The sequence below is a fragment of the Pipistrellus kuhlii genome, unplaced genomic scaffold, assembly GCF_014108245.1.
Source record: "Pipistrellus kuhlii isolate mPipKuh1 unplaced genomic scaffold, mPipKuh1.p scaffold_m20_p_1, whole genome shotgun sequence".
Classification (NCBI taxonomy): Eukaryota; Metazoa; Chordata; class Mammalia; order Chiroptera; family Vespertilionidae; genus Pipistrellus; species Pipistrellus kuhlii.
The window spans coordinates 178,164,596-178,186,016 of NW_023425404.1; the positions used below are offsets into that span (position 1 = coordinate 178,164,596).

Consider the following 21,421-nt stretch of genomic DNA (forward strand, 5'->3'; position numbering starts at 1 on the left):
GGAGACGGAGTTTCTCTGCGCCGTCTGTGGACACGGCATGATGAAGCTGTGAACCTGGTGTCTGCACAGCTAGCCCTGTACTTTCCACGTCCCCACCCCACACCTGCCCCGCCTCTGTCGGTCTCGGTGGCACACCCAAGGTGGAGAGAGGAGCCGCTGGCCCAGGTAGTGGCGGTAAGGGGGTGGCGGTAAGGGTCTGTAGTGCATTTAAAAACAGTAATACGCCCCACTAATAGTTGGTCTGCTTTTTATTACCGCCACATGCACACAGTCCTACACAATGCCAGCGGTAAAATAAAGTCTCCCTCCCACCCTACCACACCCTCTAGGTCTGGCACTGCTGGGCCTTTTAAAAAAGTACTCACTCCCCACAGTGCACACTGCCCGGGCAGAGGGCTCCTCCCAGAGGCAGAGAAAGGGGCCTGGCCACGGGCTCCTCGGAGCCCTTCTGAACAAAGGAGCCTTGTTAAGATTCTGGTTCTGGCCCCACAAGCTCAGCTCGCACAGAGAACTGCCAGCTGTTTGCAGGGAAGCTGCCAGGAGCAGAGCTTTTTCATTGGTTCCCAGAGAGTGAATCCCCTGGGGCCTCACTGAAATGCAGATTTGGACTCAGCGGGTCTCTGGTGAGGCCCCGGATTCTGCATTTCTCGCCTGATACACTGACAGCTCCTACCTGATACACTGACAGGCTGGGGCCATGCTTTAAATGGAGCCCCAAGGATGCTAAAAATAGGCTCTTTGTCCCCCCCACCCCCACCCCACCCCACCCCTTCTGTTTTCCTTCCTTACACTGACCTCAGGTTGCAGAGGCTGGCTGAGGCACTCACTGTGACAGGAATGCAAACTGGACCTCCTCTTAGTTTCTGTTTATCCCCAGGGTTCCCCCTCTTCTTGGGTCGGGATTTTTAAGTCACACCAAGGACGCCAGAGAGCCTGCTGAGGCTCTGTCCTCCTGCCCGGGGCTCTCAGCTCTGGGCCTGCCCCTCTGTGTCTGCTCCCAGTGTCCCTGAGCCCCATCCTCACTACTCTCTCATCCTGTATGCAGGCTGCGTCCCAGCCTCTGGAGCCAAGACCACCCATGGAGAGGGCATTTAGTGAAACGGAGCCATGGCTATCAGAGCAGCCAGACCTGCCCATGCCTTCAGGACAACCGTGTGCAATTAATGCACTTACCACTTCCCCCATGATGCCTCCAAGGTCAAACCTGGGGCTCTGTGAGCCTGCAGAGGAGGCACGCTGCACCTGGGGCCCCACTTCTGAGTTGGACTCGAGACGAGAGCCCCCTCTGGAGGCCAGGACTCCTCAGACCCTAACCATCTCACACTCACACACCCACACTCACACACACACACACACACACACACACACACACACACACACACACACACACTGAACTGCCAGGCATCTGGAATCTCTATTCCCTCACTCCCATGCCTTTGAACATGCTGTGACCAGGGGTCAGCAAACGACAGCCTCCAGACTGAATCTGTCCCACCGCGTGTCTCTGTAAATAAAGTTTCACTGCAGCACGGTTTCCTCATTTCTACACACACCTCCGTGGCTGTTTGCGCGCTGCAAAGGCAGAGCTGAGTGGCTGCAGCAAGCCTTATGGCCGACAAGGCCCACGACCTCCCTATCTGGCTCTCTACAAAGGACATGTGCTCACTTGATTGGCTGCTTCTTCTTCTTCTTCTTCTTCTTCTTCTTCTTCTTCTTTTTTACTTATTTATTGATTTGAGAGGGGTTGGGGGAGAGAGATCTGTTGTTGCACACATTTTATGCATGCCTTGTTTGATGCTTCCATGTGCTCTGGCTGGGGAGAGCACCCACAACCTTGGTGAAGCAGGATGAGGCTCTGACCAGCTGAGCTATCCGGCCACGGCTTTGGCCAATTCTTTGAGGCCCAGCTGAACTGTGTGCCTTCAATTCCCAACTGTGAGCACCCACACCCTCCGCCAGACCGGCTCCCATGAGCCTTGCACAAGCACCGCGGTAGCTCGCACCACACTTGTAATTACTGGGTTACGTGCTTATTTTCTGCACCGGTTGGGCTTTGGTGTCAGAGGGACACGTTACATTTCCGGCTCTGCCACGTTACATGGGGTGGGGGCGTACTCCTGTCTCCACATCCGTCTCCCCAGCTCTAAAACAGGGATTATCGTCCACATTCCAAAGCTGTGGTCTAACGGATGCCAAGTTCACAGCGGCCGCCTGAAGACAACCAGCCACACACACAAACTGTTCTCTCTCCATGTTGTGCTCACGTCCATCCTCCGAACCCTTAAGGGGCACCCAATACAGTCATCGCAACAGGTGCTTTTACAGAAAAAGGGGAGGAAAGGGGATTTTTCCCGGAGCTCAATATCCAGGAGGTAAACCATGTCAGCCGAGGCTGCTGGCCTCAGAGTCAGGAGCAAGGTCAAGGCACTCACTGGGCCAGACCTTGGGTTAGGTGATCGAGGCTCTCTGCATTTCCCAGGCAGCATAAAGTATAAGGGGAATGAAAATACATGCAACAACAGCTCTGAGAAGGAATAAATGCACATAAATGCTAGGAATTACAGTATCCAAAGGGTGGAAGATTTGGTATTAATATACAGGTAAAATGCAGAGAAACTGTAGTGAAATGAGGGTTTGGTATTAACATACAGGTAAAATGCAGAGAAACTAGTGAAATGAGGGTTTTGTATTAATATACAGGTGAAACAGAAACTCTGTAGTGAAATGTGGGTCTGGTATTAATATACAGGTGAAATACAGAGAAACTGTAGTGAAATGAGAATTTGGTATTAACATACAGGTGAAACAGAAACTCTGTGGTGAAATGAGGGTTTGTATTAATATACAGGTAAAATGCAGAGAAACTGTAGTGAAATGAGAATTTGGTATTAATATACAGGTAAAATGCAGAGAAACTAGTGAAATGAGGGTTTGGTATTAATATACAGGTAAAATGCAGAGAAACTGTAGTGAAATGAGAATTTGGTATTAATATACAGGTAAAATGCAGAGAAACTGTAGCGAAATGAGGGTTTGGTATTAATATACAGGTAAAATGCAGAGAAACTGTAGCGAAATGAGGGTTTGGTATTAATATACAGGTAAAATGCAGAGAAACTAGTGAAATGAGGGTTTGGTATTAATATACAGGTAAAATGCAGAGAAACTAGTGAAATGAGGGTTTGGTATTAATATACAGGTAAAATGCAGAGAAACTGTAGCGAAATGAGGGTTTGGTATTAATATACAGGTAAAATGCAGAGAAACTGTAGTGAAATGAGGGTTTGGTATTAACATACAGGTAAAACGCAGAGAAACTGTAGTGAAATGAGGGTTTGGTATTAACATACAGGTAAAATGCAGAGAAACTAGTGAAATGAGGGTTTGGTATTAATATACAGGTAAAACGCAGAGAAACTGTAGTGAAATGAGGGTTTGGTATTAATATACAGGTAAAATGCAGAGAAACTGTGGTGAAATGAGGGTTGGTATTAATATACAGGTGAAACAGAAACTCTGTGGTGAAATGAGGGTTTGTATTAATATACAGGTAAAACGCAGAGAGACTGCAGTGAAATGAGGGTTTGGTATTAATATACAGGTAAAATGCAGAGACTCTGTAGTGAAATGAGGGTTTGGTATTAATATACAGGTAAAATGCAGAGAAACTAGTGAAATGAGGGTCTGGTATTAATATACAGGTAAAATGCAGAGAAACTGTAGTGAAATGAGGGTTTGGTATTAACATACAGGTAAAACGCAGAGACTCTGTAGTGAAATGAGGGTTTGGTATTAATATACATGTGAAACGCAGAGACTCTGTAGTGAAATGACACCCAGAGGCCCTGCCAGAGCCTGTGAGGCCAGAGGATCCGAGCGTGAGAGCCGCCCTGTCCACTCTGCAGCAGGGTGACTGAGGGCCGGTCCATTACCCACTTTGAGCCCCAGGCTCCTCAGGGGTTAAAGTCGCCTCTCCTCTCAGGAGTGCAGTCACGATTAAATGAAATCATGTGTATTTATAGATCCACAGGGAAGCTGGTAAAAGCAAGCCAGAGTGAGAGGCGGAGCCTATCCGGGAACCGAAGGCCCGGTGCAGAGGGGAGAGCTGCTCCCTCGCACAGGCCTGTGAGCTGCAGAGCTGCAGTGACTCCCACATGGCACCCTCCCTCTCCCTCTTCCCCTCCAGGCCTTCTGCGCCAGGCACCTGAGCAGGGGCAGCCAGGACATCACAACTCTGGTCTGGGGGCACCAGACCGGAAGTGCTGCTCCTCTTGGACCAAAAGCAGTCCTCAGAATAAGGATTCTTTCCAAAGCTTTATTTCACTTCTTGTTTTCAAGGAACTGCTCTATGTGTACGTTGTGTTTGGAGCAGGTGAGGTAAGTTCTAGGCTTAGAGAGACCGGAGGCTGATGGCAGTGCTCCACACAGACTTCAGCTCAGAGCTTCCCCGCCAGCCCGCCTCAGGCACCTCCCAGGGCGACCCGCCCTCTGCTGAGCAGCTCAGCCCCTCCTCGTCTGCAGTCACCATTGGAAGGTCCTTTTTAAAGCAGAGTCCAAATCTGCACCCGCCCCCAATCCAGGCCATGAAATAACTGCTCCAGGTGTAATTCCTGGCTCCAGTCACCCCTCACCCTTAACATTCTAGACAGCAACGGTTCCACTGCACCCAGCAGCCAGAGGTGCTGTGACCACAGATGTGGAGGAGGATTCTATTAAAGTGCACGAGTATACACACACACACACACGCACACACACACACACACACACACACACTGTGGAATAAACTTATGTAAAATGTATACGCTCTATCACAACTTAGCTATGGAAAGTTCTTTCTGTAAAATAATATTTTCAGCAGAGAAATGAAAAAAGCCTACATTGAACAGATGTACGAGTTTTAGAACAAATTAAGAGACAAATTAAGTCTCTTAATTATAAGAAACTACTGATAATTTGTGCTGGTGACCACACTTACCCATTACCACAGTGTTGCCACATGGCATGTCAGCACTGGATTCACAGCACACATACACTCACATGTTTAGTCAACGGACACGTATTTGCGATGTGACTCCCTCGCACCAAGCATCACACAATATGCTGCCCAGAGTACCAAGGGGTAGGGAATAGGCCCTGCTCAATAATAATAATAATAACAACAACAATAATAATAATAATAAAAATAAAGCTTCTACATAACCAGGATTGCTTGAACCTTCGGAAAGGTTAGGACTGAATCGTACCTGATTGATGGTCTTCTCCATTTGCACCAGGCCCAGGTTGGGTAGTGTGTTTTTTATGAAGTCAACTATGGTCTCGAGGTTCTCATGCTGCAGGATCAAGGGCTTGTGGCTCCCCAACAGACTTAAAGCCACTTTAAAGATGACCTCTGTTCCCTGAAGAAAGATCATATCTGGGGAAACACAGAAATGCAGAAAGTTAAGCCGGACCAGTTTCTGATGAAATGCCATTCGGTTTCCTTTTCCACACGTCGCAGGGCAGGGCAGAGGGAAACTTGACCCCAAACTGCAAGTTTTATTTCCTTTTTAAGAGCCTGACATTTCAGATGGGGTTGTCAAGGCAATACGGCAAACAATGAAAGAAATATAGGCAAACATACTACTACAATTTTGTCACAGGCTTAGATAAACATTTTTATTTGCTCCAAAAAAATTTAAACATGCATTGAAAAATGGAAAATTTTTTATCAATCTATTTTTTCCAGGAATGTTCTAGATTTTAAAGGAGTTACTAAAACATGTTTTTATGGGTAAAACAAAGGTTTTCAGACATAGAGCATCAGATATACAGCATTTAAATATAGACATCCAACTACACAGTATAAGAGTAAGTAAAAAGAAAAAAAAAAATGCCTGTTTCCTCTATTTTGAAATAAGGAGTTGAATGAAAAGACCTCTAAAAACTCTAAATGTCTGCTCAATTCCAAAAGTGCATTATTAAATATAAGTATACTGAATTTTAGCTCAATAATGGAGTAAAGCTCAGCCCTAGCAACTGATTGTGGGTGACTAAATTCAGGCAAGTTACCTGACAACTGGAATAATCCTATATAGTAAAGAAGTAATATGCAAATTGACCTTCACGCTCTCACAAGATGGCTGCCTACAACCAGGCCAGTGGGGGTGGGGGAGGTTAGTGAGGGATGACCAAATGACTGAACAAGCAGGATTCGTGGGTCTACCAGGCCAGTGGGGGAGGGGGGGACAGTTGGGGGTGACCAAGCAGGCAGGCAGGTGAGCAATTAGGAGCCAGCGGTCCAAGATTGTGAGAGGGATGTCCGACTGCCAGTGTAGGCCCGACCCCAGATTAGAGAGGATGCAGGCTGGGCTGAGGGGACCCTTCCCCCATGCACAAATTTCATGCACCAGGCCTCTAGTCCTATATAATAAAAGGGTAATATGCAAATCGACCAAACAGGATGGCAGCTCGCTATGACATGCACTGACCACCAGGGGGCAGACGTTCAATGCAGGAGCTGCCCCCTGGTGGTCAGTGCGCTCCCACAGGGGGAGTGCTGCGCAGTCAGAAGCCGGCTGGCGAGTGCAGTGACAGGGACAGAGCCTCTCCCGCCTCCGCAGCAGCGTTAAGGATGTCCAACTGCTTAAGCTGGCAGTCAGACATCCCCTGAGGGCTCCCGGACTGTGAGAGGGCTCAGGCCAGGTTGAGGTGACCCCCCCCAAACCCCCCAGTGCATGAATGTTGTGCACCGGGCCCCTAGTGTACATATAAGAAAAGATATAGTTTAAAGATGAGAGCATACATCTGATTAGAGGCAACTGTCAATCTATCTCTCCCTCTGGCTACAGGGTAATGGAAGAGACCCAGAAGCTGGAAACTCCACCAAGTGGAGGAAGACAGAGCAGTGGGGAAGAGCCCCAGCACTGCTCCTCTGACACGTATAAGCCATGAAGACACAGAAGCAGGTGGATGCTGCCGTGCATAAGAGAAATGTGTCAGAGTGGCGGCGTGCGGGTCGCACACAGGGCAGGCCGAGGTGCTGACTGGCGGGTCAGAGGTGCGCTGTGACCTGCGTGAGGCCTGAACCACCTGATGCCGATGGGGCACGGCCCTCAGCGATGCTGAATCGAGGTCAGCCCGTTTCTCTCAGGGCGCAGGGCCACAGAGTCCACAAACTTCACAAGTGCTTGTGACTGAGGGCAGCCCCCAGGGAACCAGAAGTCTCCACGGCTGCCTCCCTCCTCGGTTTGCCTGCAGAGGCCGGTCTCTGACTGCCGAGCCTTAGGGTAAGTACCCACGTTCTAAGGCAGTGCCATGGAAGAATCTCCCCATGAAACGTCTGCTTTACAAAATACAGGGTTTGCGGTGTAAAGCACCGCTGCAGAAAATAGAGAGATTTAAAATACCACCATAGCCGAAACCGGTTTGGCTCAGTGGATAGAGCATCAGTCTGTGGACTGAAGGGTCCCAGGTTCAATTCCCATCAAGGGCATGTACCTTTGGTTGCAGGCACATCCCCAGTTGGGGGTGTGAAGGAGGCAGTTAATCGATGTTTCTCTTTCATCGATGTTTCTAACTCTCTATCCCTCTCTCTCCCTCTCTGTGAAAAATCAATAAAATATATTTAACAACAACAACAACAAAATATACCACCATAACCACAGTGTATTTTTAAACAGGAAAGACATTTCAAAAGAAAAAGTAAATTTGAAGAATCCGTGGCTTAGACACGAAGCCTTCCTTTCAGTATATGAGCATTCAGAGCTGAACAAAAACTGGTGGCATCTGTCAGACTATGTAGGACATGTTAGCCAGGGTCTGGGGGGTGGACTGCGCTCCCTAGAAGTACATCCTATAGTGACAGTTCATGTTGTTGGTCTTGGAGCGACAAGAACCTTAAAACCAGATATAGTACCATTTGGGGTGGTGAACACACAATAGACAGCTGATGTATTATAGAACTGTACACCTGAGACCTGTATAACTTCATTAACCAGTGTCATCCCAATAAATTCAATTAAAAAATTAGATACAGTGCCAGTACCTAAGCCAATTAAATAATTACTGGAGGGTTTCTGAGCATAAACAAATATGTAATCCATATCAGCAGTCTCTTAAGGTTAGCAATGATCCTCCAAGCTTTATTCCTTTATGATCTTGGTGTTTATAACAAGTCTACTTAGCAGAATGCTTTCTATGACTCTAGACTCAGAGTTTTCTGGACTGTATGAGAAAAAAAAGAATTTTAGAGAGAGTTGAGTTTGTTTTTTTTTTTTTTTAACCCACTTCCTTAGTATGTTAAAAACAAAACAAAATAAAATAAACTGGATATGTTTATTTCATTGGGTCTAATGGTCTGTATTTAATGTAATTATATATATATATATATATATATATATATATATATATATATATATATATATATATTCCTGCCTGACTGGCGTGGCTCCTTGGTTGAGTGCAAACCTATGAACCAGGAGGTGGCGGTTCGATTCCCAATCAGGGCACGTGCCTGGGTTGCGGGCTCAATCCCAGTAGGGGGCATACAGTAAACAGCTGATCAATGATCCTCTCTCATCCTTGATGTTTCTATCTTTCTCTCTTTTCCTTCCTCTTTGAAATCAATAAAAGTAAAAAACTTTTTAACACACACACACACACACACACACACACATATATATATCTCCGTGAGAAAGTGACTTAATTTCCTGCATTTGAAAATCACTGTGTAAGAAATCACCCCACAGCCCTGCACTGCCCAGCTCACAGCACGGGCTGTCTCACTTTCTCCTTTCCTCCCTCATGCCGCCCATAAACAGGCTCAGGGCTTCACCAGGCAGGAAGTGAAGGGAACCTTAGATTCAGCTGACTCCTGCACTTGGCAAATGATTTGCTGAGAACAACGCAAATAGCTACATTGCTTTGAAGATGCTCCGGCAGCTGTTATTGCGCTAATGGGTACGGAACTCTATTTGAAACTCCCCGTGACATAAAGGGGCAATTTTACTGGGGGGTGGGGGGGAGGTGATGATAAACACCAAGCGCATGGCGGGCTGGGGAGCGAACATATCCTGCATCTTTCCCAGCCACCTCTGTCTTTGTCAAGGGCAATAGCTCTGCCTAACTTCCTACAATGCGAACAGGAGCAGGCAGGAGGGGAAGGAAGCGTGGTGACAGCCCTAGCGGAGTCTGCAAACACCCCCTCCGTCACCACTGAGCCATGGTGCTGAAGAGCCATTTTCCTGGCTGTACAAACGGTCGTGCTTACCCGTCTACTTCAGTCCTTGAGCCTCTCTGAAGCCTTCTTCCCATTACAGGTGGGGCGCGCGTGCGTGTGTGGTTTTGTTCTTTTTTCTTTTGCCAAGCCCCTAGTTTTGTTTTGTTTTTGTGGTTTTTTTATTTTTTAATTTTTTAGATTTTTTATTTTATTGATTTTTTTTTTTTCAGAGAGGAAAGGAGAGAGATAGAGAGCTAGAAACGCCAATGAGAGAGAAACATCGACCGGTTGCCTCTTGCACACCCCCTACCTGGGATGTGCCCGCAACCAATGTACATGCCCTTGACTGGAATCGAACCTGGGACCTTTCAGTCTGCAGACCGACGCTCTACCACTGAGCCAAACCGGCTTTGGCTGTTGTTGTTGTGTGGTTTTTTGTTTGTTTGTTTGTTTGTTTGTTTGTTTTAATATTTTATTGATTTTTTTACAGAGAGGAAGGGAGAGGGATAGAGAGTTAGAAACATCGATGAGAGTGAAACATTAATTCAGCTGCCTCTTGCACACTCCCTACTGAGGATGTGCCTGCAACCAAGGTACATGCCCTTGACTGGAATCGAACCTGGGACCCTTGAGTCCGCAGGCCGATGCTCTATCCACTGAGCCAAACCAGCCAGGCCCCTAGTTTTTACATCCCATCTCCTCGCTCATCTTCCTGGAATTACATCCTACAGAAACCTTCAGGTGCCTCCTCTTCCGTGAGGAGCCAGCCTGGTCCTTTACCCCCAGAGGCAGACCCCTCTCCACCCGAGCTGGAAAACACAGGAGGCGGCTCTTCTATGCCATGGGATGCCCACACAAAGTACTGGCTTTCAGAAAAGCATCGTTACCAGGCGCCTCAATGATAAAGGTCAGGGCATACACGTATTTGGCAGCTGCCCCTCTGAGCAGCATACACTTACATCCAAGGTGACCTATTAACTAATATACGAGCCATGCTGACTGCAAAGTGAGGATCCTTGACTTACATGTAAAATTGTGAAGAGCTAACAAAGGTCCATTTGTTTTCAGGGCTTTTCCAGGCCTAAAGACTTGTAATGAAATGGGCTTCAGACCAAAAAAGACTCCGGTGTATGAATGGGCACGCTTTGGATTTAAAACTGAGCAATCCACCGTGACGGGGGTTTAAACAAATACAGCTCCAGGCACCGATGCTAAGTACAGAAACGGTTTTTCAAAACCCATCTTTTCCAATAAAAGTTTGTTTTTAAGGACTGATAGATGGGATGGACTGTGCAAACAAACAACAACAAACAGTAGCGTTGTTGTTGTTTGCAAAGTGACATCATGACATAGTGTGCCTTGAGCTCTCACTTCCAGCCTACAACTCTAGGCGCCCTGAGCCCCTAGCCAGCAGGACGTGGGCTCAGGACAGCAGGGTCTGTGAGGCCCAGGAATCATTTTTATGTAAATGTGTGAGAAACACCAAGTTCCATGCTGACTCCAGAACAAAGCGAGAAACAGGTGTGTTTTCCAGCTTTTATCTATGACGTCATTAGGATCAGCTTCATAGAGTACCGAATTCTCATTTCCAAAGCAGAGTTTGTTTGTTGTCAGTGCTTCCTACCCACTGAGGCAGCCTAAGGGGAGATTTTTCCCTGGAGATTTATGGCCCTGGAGCCCAGGACTGTCTGCAGGCAGCAGCTTTGGTGCCTGTGGCCAGTAGCAGCGATAATTCATAACTCGGAGCTGGCCCTCCTGCCCAGGCCCCTTCCCACCCTATAATGTGATGTCTGAGCTGTTTCAAACCATTCACAACACCCCTTCCCCACCCCCACTCACCCTCTCAATCTCCACTCCTCTCCATTACCCTCTTACAACTCTCTTTAAATTTCCAGAGTAGGAAAAGTAAAACACACTGAGGTTTTAGGCAAGAAGTGAAGCTTCCAGTGGGAGAGCTTATAGTTTGTGTGACTCTTGTTAGTAAACTCAGCAAGTTTGAGGCTTTTAGTTCTTTTTAAACAATAGTATAAATCCTTCATGAACTCTCACTATTTGTTTCACCAGGAAGTGTTTTGAGTATCTCTGTTCTTCAATGCTTATTTTTTTAGGAACAAAAAATAAAAATGTACTTGGGAAGTAGTTATACAAAAGAGGGGGTTAGTAAACATTTTAAGATAAAAGATTCTTCTAGTAAAATCAAATGCAAACTTCAAAAGTTCTTCTGAATAGGAGTAAAAATTAATAAAAATCTAGCACTTTGGTAGGAATGGGGGAGAGGCAAGAAGATAACTCAACACCCACTTATATTAAAATGCAAATTTTAGGATTTCTAGAATTTGGATATACAAGCTATTTACCCAAAGCTGCCCAATGTAGTATGAACTCTCTCAATGTTTATGAACATTCCCTAAATCCCCTTTAGACGTCCCGTAATTCTAAAAACAAATGTAGAAAAAATGGGTAAGATTACAGATCTTTAAACTATCAAGTTACTGTACATAGTAGGTGTATAAGTTAATAATGGCAGATTTTGTAATCAAAGAAAACACAATAATTTCAAGAGAAACATCAAAAGTGCTTTATTTGAAGTAATGTCCATAGCTACTACCCATTTCCCCATCTTCCAGGTAATTTGTGGATACTATACCAATAGAACTTTTCTTGTTTTGAGGCAAACCATTCAGAGACCCAATTTTCCACTTCTTTGTACGTTTTTAAGTGCTGCTCAGTGTGTGTGCCATCGATCAGAAGTGGTAATCTGAAGGAGCAAAGTCTAGTGAATACAGCAGGTTAATACTTCCCAGGCAAGATCTTTTAACATGTCTTTAACTGGTTTTGAAGTGTGTGATGGTACGTCATCATGAGGCAAAATTACTTTGCCATGTCTTCTGGCACATTCTGGTCGTTTTATGATCAAAGTGTGGTTCAAATTGATTATTTGTTGTCAGTAGCAATCAGTATTAATGGTTTCACCTGGTTTTAGAAGCTCATAATACACCATACCTTCCTGGTCCCACCAAATCCTTCCATTGTCTTCTTTCCAAAGCAATTTGGCCTTGCAGTCAATGTTAATGGTTGACCTGGATCAACCCATGATTTTGTGCATTTGGGATTCTCAAAATAAATCCACTTTTTATCACCAGTCATAATTCAATGCAAAAAAAGACTTTCTTTCATGCCATTGAAGCGACATTTTATGATGACTTTTTGGTTTTCCATTTGTCTTTCGTTCAGTTGATGTGGCACTTTTTTCCTTCCTTTAAAATATTTTCCATTTGCCGGAAACCAATTCTAGCATGTCATAATTATAAGAGTTTCATCAAAAGGTTGATGGGACTTGTGGACTCAACAAAGGCTGAGTCACATAATGTAATTACCTGTTGGAATGGCTAAAAAGCATCTCCCCAAAACCTGACTAGGATATCTGCTTGCTGCTAGACAGCTCAGGGCATCTTAATCTGCATGTTATTCCCTCCTGTTGGCCAAACACCTGAACAGCTGTAGACTATTCCCAACCTGACAATGCTTCTGTAAACTCTACCCTTTGGAGTGTATTATTTCCACCTTGCCTTGGGACAAATTGTGTTAATAAAAAGCACAGGTCCTGAGCCAAGGAGTAGTCTTTAGCTCTTTTAGCTGAAGCTCTTCTGAGCCCCAATGCCTTTCAAAACTATCTTTCGTCTTTGGACTCCTTATTGAATCTACGCATCAGCCTTTCTCCAGATTGCTGAACCCTTCGTAATGTTGAGACAAGAACCCTGGAACCCACTGCTTGTAAAAGATCGGAAATTGTTTGCTGAGCAACTTTTAATCTTTCTGCAAGTTGTTTTTGAGTTTGACACACATCTTCATCCAATAGTGTTTGTAATTGTTGGTCTTCAAACTTTTTCAGTGGACCTGGACAGTCTTTGTCTTTCACATAAAAATCATCACTTTTAACGCATTTAAACCAGCATTCACCAGTATCTTGAGATGGAACATGTGCCCCATATGCTTCCTAAAGTATACGATTAACTATTTCTTCAAAATGAAATAATGAATTAAAACTTTCCGCAAGTGGATTTTGGGGGGCACGAAATTCGACATTTTTAAGCATAAAAATATCTATGATGTTAACACCTTCAGAAATTTGACATATGAAGTTTTGAAGCTTGTTGTCCCTACAGCCCAGTGGTGAGGGGATCGGGCCTCATCCCACAGGATGAAGGCATGTAGGGAAGCCCGATGATTGTCAGAAGTGACACCAACCCCGAAACTCAGTGTCAAACACCACCCCCTTCTTACGGAAGACACAGGCAGGAAACCCAGAGGCCTCGCGTGGAGGACAGAAAATGCTGTTCTGGCCACGTGCGCACCCGCTTACCGAAGACTCTGGCCACAAACCCCAGGGGGAACTGGGAGGCGAACACGGTGAGGAACCAGGGCGCGGCGTAGAGGCTGGGGCCGATCTCCTGCTCCTCCAGGTGGCTGTAGAGGTCCCTGTGGTAGTCGTGCAGGAGCCGCGAGAGCTGGTACATCTGGATCTGCAGGGACACAGGGTCAGCGCTCACTCACAGGACGGAGAAGACTTCCTAGAACCTGAAGCATCCTATCTGGCTCCGATGTCCTTTTTAAAAAATGTATCTTTATGGTTGAAAGTATTACAAATGTGCCCTCCCTCTCCCCCATTGACCCCCTCTACTCCATACCCCCCAGGCCTTCACTGCACTATTTGTCTGTGACCCTCGGTTATGCACAGATGCGTAATACATTCTTTGGTTCATTGATCTCAGCTACTCGTGTATCCAACCAGAGCTTCCTGGGTGCTCACTGCATGCGAGGCCCTGACTGAGTGCAGGCCCAGAACACTAACATTGGGTCTCCTACCACTTCCTTTCTTTTTACCGCCCCCTCGTGTCCTTGGCTAAGAGAATCTAAACTTCCGTCTTGTGGAAACACTTCATAGGTTCTCTTATACATACAATTCCTAGCAAAACTTCAACCCAGGGAATCGGAAAAACGTGCTAAGAGCGAAGCGAGCACACGTGGTGCTGCTGTGGGACGGCTCTGCTGTACCCGCTCAGTTAGTAAGTTCCCTCTGGGCCCCCCAACACCGAAGCAGAGGGTTCCCTGTGTGGAGTGCGGCAGGTCTGGCTCAGCCCAGAGTCCAGCAGCCCCGCCGCCCCAGCCCAGAGAAAGGATGGCCAGAGCGGGGCGGCTCCCTGCAGAGATGCCGGAAGTTGGATGTGCATTGTCCAAACTTGACCGAGCTCTTTCCAGGCCTCGTAAGTACCAGCTTTTATTTTTTAAAAATCTAATCACCGCCGAAACCGGTTTGGCTCAGTGGATAGAGCGTCAGCCTGCAGACTGAAAGGTCCCAGGTTCGATTCCAGTCAAAGGCACGTACCTTGGTTGCGGGCACATCCTCAGTGGGAGGTGTGCAGGAGGCAGCTGATCCATGTTTCTCTCTCATCATTGTTTCTAACTCTCTATCTCTCTCCCTTCCTCTCTGTAAAAATAATAAAATATATATATTTTTAAAAAGAATCTAATCACCAAGGTCACAAGCCCCCAAAAGAGTTGTGTGTTACAATATTAGATGATATAAAACCTGAACATTCTGCTCTGAAATGGCAGGGATGTCTGGGTTAAAGGTAAGGGAGGAATGCAGGAGGAACCTGACAGGATGCATGGAAAGTGTGACGTGGGTCAAAATCTCCTAGTGAGTGGAATGGCCTCCTTTCAAGAGATTTACGTCCCCGTGGCTCATACTCAGGGCAAAGTAAATTGGACGTTTACCCACACAATTTGGTGCTAACATAACCTTTTCTAAGTATACTTTCTGAGGCTTGGAAATCACAGTATCTTGCTGGTAAATGGCCACATAAACACATGATCCAACGTTCAGGAATATTTCCCAAGCAGGATCCGGTTTTCCCACTTCTGAAGGTGCACAATCAGCACTTGGCACTTAAAACACACTGCTGTTTGCTTTTCTTCTGATGTGACCCCCACTCCCGTCACTGATTCATTCAACAAACACTGCCTGGGTGTCTACTGCATCCCAGGCACTGGTGTTCTGAGAACTATGGACGCAACTCCAAGATGGACCCAGAAAATAAACAGATGATTTCAGGCAGTGAGAGTGTGGTGCAAGAGAAATGAGACAAGACGTCATGACACAGTGTACACGCCTGGGGTGGGCGAGGGGGGGATTTGGTGGTCAGGAGGAGCTTCTCCTAGGATGTGATGTTTGAGCTGACCCCTGGATGACAAGGGGGAGAGCAGGGGAGGTTGGGACAGCGTGTGTGGGATCCCGGGCACAGGAAGTGGCAAGCACGGTGGGAAACAGGAGTTAGACCGTGTGAAGATGCTTTGATGAAGAATAAAAGGGAGGGCCGCAGACACAGAGGGGCTAGCTGTGTGGCCTGGTCAAATTGTGTAGCCCCTCTGAGCCTCAGGGTTCCCACTTACAAATTGAGCCGATTCACAGTGTGTTCCCGAGGGTCAGTGAGGAGATCAGTGCCTATAAAACCCCCGGGTCATGCCTAGCAGAGTACATTCTCCACACAGACCGCTATTATAATGCTAACCAATGGTGGGAAAGCTCCTTCGTGATAGCACTCGTGACTAGGGATGGTGGGTGCTGGGAATATCGGGGTGAACACTGTAAAGTATATAACTGTCTAACCACCACAGTGTACACTTGAAACGAACATACTGAATGTAAGCTGTAGCTAAAAGATAAAAGGTCTTTCTTTTTTTAAAGATCTGGAAAGGAATCCTAAATGTCTTGGCCTCCGTCTCCCGCAAAGACAGACGGAAGGTTCTACCTGTAGAATAATCATGTCGGGCCGATACTGCTTCCGCAGCCCCCGGTCAAACATCAGGAACTTGAGCATGTGGAACGCCTCCTCCTCGCCCATGTGCAGCAGCAGGATGCCGGCCACGAAGCTGAGGCCTTGGCAGTACCCCACCTCCTGGTCCAGGAGCGAGTAGGCCTTCAGGATGTTGTACAGCGACAGCTGCCCCGCGCCCAGCTGGGCGGAGAAGTATGGGTGCGTCGGGAAGGTTCGGCCTGTGGAAACGAGACCCATAAGTTATAGTTTTTTTGTTTGTTTGTTTGTTTTTTAAATATATTTTATTGATTTTTTTACAGAGAGGAAGAGAGAGGGATAGAGAGTTAGAAACATCAATGAGAGAGAACCATCGATCAGCTGCCTCCTGCTTACTCCCTAGGGATGTGCCCGCAACCAAAGTATATGCCCTTGACCGGAATCAAGCCTGGGACCCTTGAGTCTGCAGGCCAACGCTCTATCCACTGAGCCAAACCGGTTTTGGCATGAGTCGTAGTTTTAAAGAAGAAAGCCTGTGGATCAGAAACCCAATGGCCTGCAGGTTACGGCGACAGCTCCTCAGAAGCCGGGTGCCCTGCGGGAGCTCTGTGTACAAGGTCATCTGGTTGTTCTATGAATAACAATAACGTTTGCAACTACCTCCTCAGCAAGCATCTGTGGTCTTGTGTGGCGGGACAAATGAGAACTGCCACGGACCCTACAGATTCTGAATTTTCATCGGAAACAGAAGGAAACGGACTGCCCTCTAATCGGACAGGAGTACAAGTCCCAGCACCGTCTGAATGCGGCCGGGCTCTGGCGGGCTGCAGACCTTCGCCGGCTTTGCCAGGCTGCCCCAGACACTTTCCTGGTGCCCGCAAGTGCTCTGGGCCACATGCGCTGTTTCTGTGCTTTTAAACCACGGCAGGACTTTGAACCGGACTGAGGAATCGGAGGTGTTTTCCTTTCCACAAAAAAAACCAAAAACAAACAAACAAACAAAAACGCAGAACAGTTACCTTCCTTCCAGAAAGAGGTTAAAAACACAAGTTCTCACCATCCTGATTATTTACACAAAAAGCTGGTATTCAGCAAAGCTTTAAAGACTTCTTTTGTTAGGAGGCTTTTGTGGCTGATACTTGTCAAATCCACCTCACCCTCGCCTGGAATGTGACCGATGGGGAAATGTGTTTCCAGGGAGCAGAGAAAAAAATGCTCAGCCGCTGGGGCCCAGGTGGGGATCCTGGCCTCCTCGGATCGGATCCGCGGAGGCAGAAGGTGAATCTGGGCCACAAGCTGACTGTCCAGTTTCCTTCCTCAGCCGGCGAAAGGAAGAGGACACTCCTGTGTTCTTGCTCAGCCTCCTGAGAAAGCACTCATCCACCCAGGCGGCTCATCTGCCCTCGACTGAAGAGGCAGAAACAGTCCCCTACCTTCCTGATTTCTTGTCCTGTATTCATGGTACCCCAACAAATGTTCCCAAAACATGCCTCACACATGTCCTCCCACCGGGAAACACAATCAACAGCTCCCCGATGGAGCTCTGCACCCTCACCTCCTCACCTACCCTCCCAGCTCTCCAGGGCTGACCCGGAACCATGAGGGGGTCCCCAGGTCTCTGAACCCTTCCCGCCTGCGGGCAGAACTGAGCGTGCGCCAAGTATGCGATGCCTGCACATGATCCTGGTCCAGGATGGCATGCCAGTGGCCCTGGGTGCGAGCCACAGACACCGTGTGACACTGTCAGCGGCCACGTGGGAAAGTGACAGGTGAAACTGATTTTACTAAGACACCCTGTCTAACCCAACATAGACAGAATACTGTCATTTTCAACATGTAATCAATATACAAATGATGGAGACATTCTGCATTCTTTGCTCATACTAAGACTTTGAAATCCAGTGTATTCTTTACTGACAGCACACCTGAGTGTTCACCAGCCATATCCAAGTGCTCGACAGACACACACACACTGCCACGCTGACTGCACAAGTACACTGCTTTCTGCAGATTCTCAGAGGGGCTGGAAATACACAGGAAGCTCCTCACTCCATCACCCTGCCCCCACTATCCCAGTCTCCCCTCCCCCAGCCTCTAAGCAGACCCAGGAGAGCGAGTGCATGTGCACAGGGTAGGGACAGGCTGGTCATTAGAAACACCAGCAGACCCGGCCGGGTGTGGTCAGCTCTGAGGGAGCACTATGCCACCTAACTCCCGGAGGGGAGCTGTGTGGTATGCAGTGGTCAGAGCAAGAAAAACAGAGCGATACGGTATCCCAGAAAGGACATGATAGGAGTCTAAGAAGACCTGGGTTCAAGCACTTTCTGCCACTCAGCAGCTTGTAATTGGGCAAAGGACTTGATCTCTCTGGGCCCCTCGGTCACCGGAAACTGGAGTATCACGTGCCCACACTCACCCGGGGCTGGATAACGTTGAGATCCGACACAGCTAGAGAATGTCCCCAAACTATAAAACATTGCCCAACTACAGTCTACCCTTCTTACTCCTCGTAAGAAAAAAAAAAAAAAAATCTTGCAAAAAAGTTGATCAGACTAACATCTGATTTTCACAAAGTAAACAAAGAAGCAGGAAAAGAAAAATCCATGAAAACTCAGAGTATGTCCAACCAGCACACGTTCCGTTCTTCTGGCCAGAGGACGGGTGTCACTTTTGAAGAAACGCTGAAATGAGATTTGACTCACTCTGGACTATCCACCTTTCCTGGGCCCTCAGTGAGCCGCAGTGCAGACTAAACAGGAAGCACAGACTAAACAACTGCCTTGGCGAACGTCTCCTCTTGGTGAGAGGTGGGGGAAGCAACGGGCCGAGTAGGAGGCCTTCTCGGTGAGGCCTCCCTGCTCGAACAGAGCCATCGGAGACAGGCCCGGCCAGTTCCAGAGCAGAGAGAGGCCGGCCCCGGCAGGTCCCCGGGCAGAGCCTGGAGAGATGCACTGAGGTTACTGGGGACCACACTGCTGGGAACAGAGCTTCTTTCCGGCCGGGGAAGGAGTCTGGGGGACGGGGAGGGAAGTGGGCAGAGAGGCAGAGCTCTCGGAGAGGCGGCTGCAGCGGGCCTGTGGGGCGGGAGCCAGGGAGCATGGCGCTGATGGGCATGGAGCCGGCCCTGCCTGCGAATGAGAAAGGCCCGCCCGAGGCTCCCACGGCGGGGAAAGGCGTCAGCAGGCCTCAGGCCAGGGGAGGCCACCCTGGGTGTGGTCCTGGCAGACAGCTCCCCAGGGAGAGGGCACCCCGGCCCCGGGCTGAGCTGGCATCTTCCCTCCCGCTGCGGGAAAGTGATTCCATCCTGGCCATGGAAGAAGGAGAGGAAAGCTAGGAGAAGAGGACATTCGAATCAAGGAGGGGAAGCATGCTCCCCAGTCCTCCCCAATCCTGGGAAGTGAGAGGGGAGGGTAAGGGCGCCACAGAAAAACTGTCTGTGCTCCCTCCCTTTCCACCTCCTACTCTGAATTCATTTTTCACTTCATTTCACATGACAGGAACATGATGTCATTTTTTCTGTTACTCATCACATTAGCAAACAGAGCTATTGCCAATTCACAGAACTGCTCTGCCCGGGGTCAGTGGGCCACACGGGCACCAGCGACACTTGGTCCCCGAGGTGTAGTCACGGCCTGTCAGCATCCGCCCCACCCAGCCACGTGTTTGCAAGGGAACACACGGGCTCCTGGGCTCGGGGGGCCCTTATGACACAGAGCCGCAGTGGGTTTGGGCTGCCAGTTAAACTGTGTGGCCGTGGTCACCATCTGACCGGCCTGTGCCTCAGTTCCCTCATTTCTTATCTCAGGGCTGTCGTGAGGGTCACGTGAGCTCGAGGAGCTACAACATCTCAAAAGACTCATTGAATACGGGAAAAGCTCTGCCCTCGGAGCTGGGGGAGCAATGGGGAAACAGCCCCAGTCCGGCCCCCAGGGCCGTGCATCCCGCGGGGAGAGAGGCAATGAAAAAGCGGCTCCTGCCGAAACCGGTTTGGCTCAATGGTAGAGCGTCGGTCTGCGGACTGAAGAGTCCCAGGTTCGATTCCAGTCAAGGGCATGTACATTGGTTGCGGGCACATCCCCGGTGGGGGGTGTGCAGGAGGCAGCTGGTCGATGTTTCTCTCTCATCGACGTTTCTAGCTCTCTATCCCTCTCCCTTCCTCTTTGGAAAATATCAATAAAATATATTAAGAAAGAAAAAAAAAGAAAAAGCTGCTCCTGCACCTGGCCGGTGTGGCTCAGTGGTTAAGTATTAACCTGCCCCAGGCACCATGAGGTCATGGTTCAATTCCCGGACAGAACACATGCCTAGATTGCAGGCTGGATCCCAGTGCTTGGGGTGGGGGAAGAGAGAGGGGGATGCTGATAGGCTGTGACTACACCTCGGGGACCAAGTGGCGCTGGTGCCCGTGTGGCCCACTGACCCCGGGCAGAGCAGTTCTGTGAATTGCAGGAGGGGGAAGGTGCAGGAGGTAGCTGGTCATGTTCCTCTCTCATCGATGTTTCTATCTTTCCTTCTCCCTCCCTCTCTCTCTCTCTAAAATCAATAAAACATATTTAAAAAAGAAAAAAGCTGCCGCCACTGCCACAGCACCAAGGACAGTTGTGGGGAGTGCAGGGTGCTCAGCGGCACAGGCTGAGTCCCTCGGAGCAAGGTACTCCCCCACCTCTCTCTGCAATTCCGTTTTCTCAGCTCTCAACAGGGACAGAATAATGGCTACCTGGACGTGCTATGAGGATTACAGGAAGCAGTTTTTTGGTGTGTGTGTGTGTGTGTTTTTTTTAAAATATATTTTATTTATTTAAAAATATATATTTTATTAATTTTTTACAGAGAGGGAGAGTTAGAAACATCAATAAGAGAGAATCATCGACCAGCTGCCTCTTGCACACCCCCTACTGGGGATGTGCCCGCAACCAAGGTACATGCCTTTGACCGGAATGTGAACCTGGGACCTTTCAGTCCACAGACTGACACACTATCCACTGAGCCAAACCGGTTTCGGCTACAGGAAGTAGTTTTAAGTAAACATCACAAACACTTGGTGTAAGGTAAAGTGAAGTATCAGCTGTGAATGCTAACGATAACTGTAGCACTAGTCAATGTGGTAAGTGTCATTGGAGTGGAGGGAGGGGGTCAGCTATGGGTGGGACAGATGGCTTAGCAGGGCACCTCATCCAGCCAAAAGGCAGGAGAAGAGCTATGCCAGGGCCAGCTTCTCAGAGATGACGGCTGAGCTTAGACCAGGAGTGACATTTATGAAAATGGCCCTGAGGAGTGCTGTGTGGCTGGACAGCAAAGCCTCCACGCTGCCTGAGCCGGCTCCCCCGGTTCCTGGGCACAGCCTCCTCCCGCCCGGCCGCCGCGGGCCCTGAAGAGCCGGGTGCTGCCAGGCCTGACGCACAGGGGGGGC

At 48.2% G+C, this 21,421-nt stretch overlaps 1 protein-coding gene across 6 annotated transcripts in view; it reads right to left on the bottom strand.

Annotated features, from left to right (window-relative positions):
• TBC1D1 (TBC1 domain family member 1) overlaps positions 1-21,421 on the bottom strand; it is a 213,163-nt gene that overhangs the window by 6,959 nt on the left and 184,783 nt on the right. For all 6 annotated transcript variants that reach the window (XM_036418670.2, XM_036418686.2, XM_036418680.2 and 3 more), the window contains 3 exons: positions 16,009-16,253; positions 13,560-13,719; positions 5,244-5,413 (listed from right to left, as the gene is read on the bottom strand). In XM_036418670.2, the coding sequence (XP_036274563.1) occupies positions 5,244-5,413; positions 13,560-13,719; positions 16,009-16,253 (575 nt within the window). The remainder of the gene's footprint in view (positions 1-5,243; positions 5,414-13,559; positions 13,720-16,008; positions 16,254-21,421) is intronic.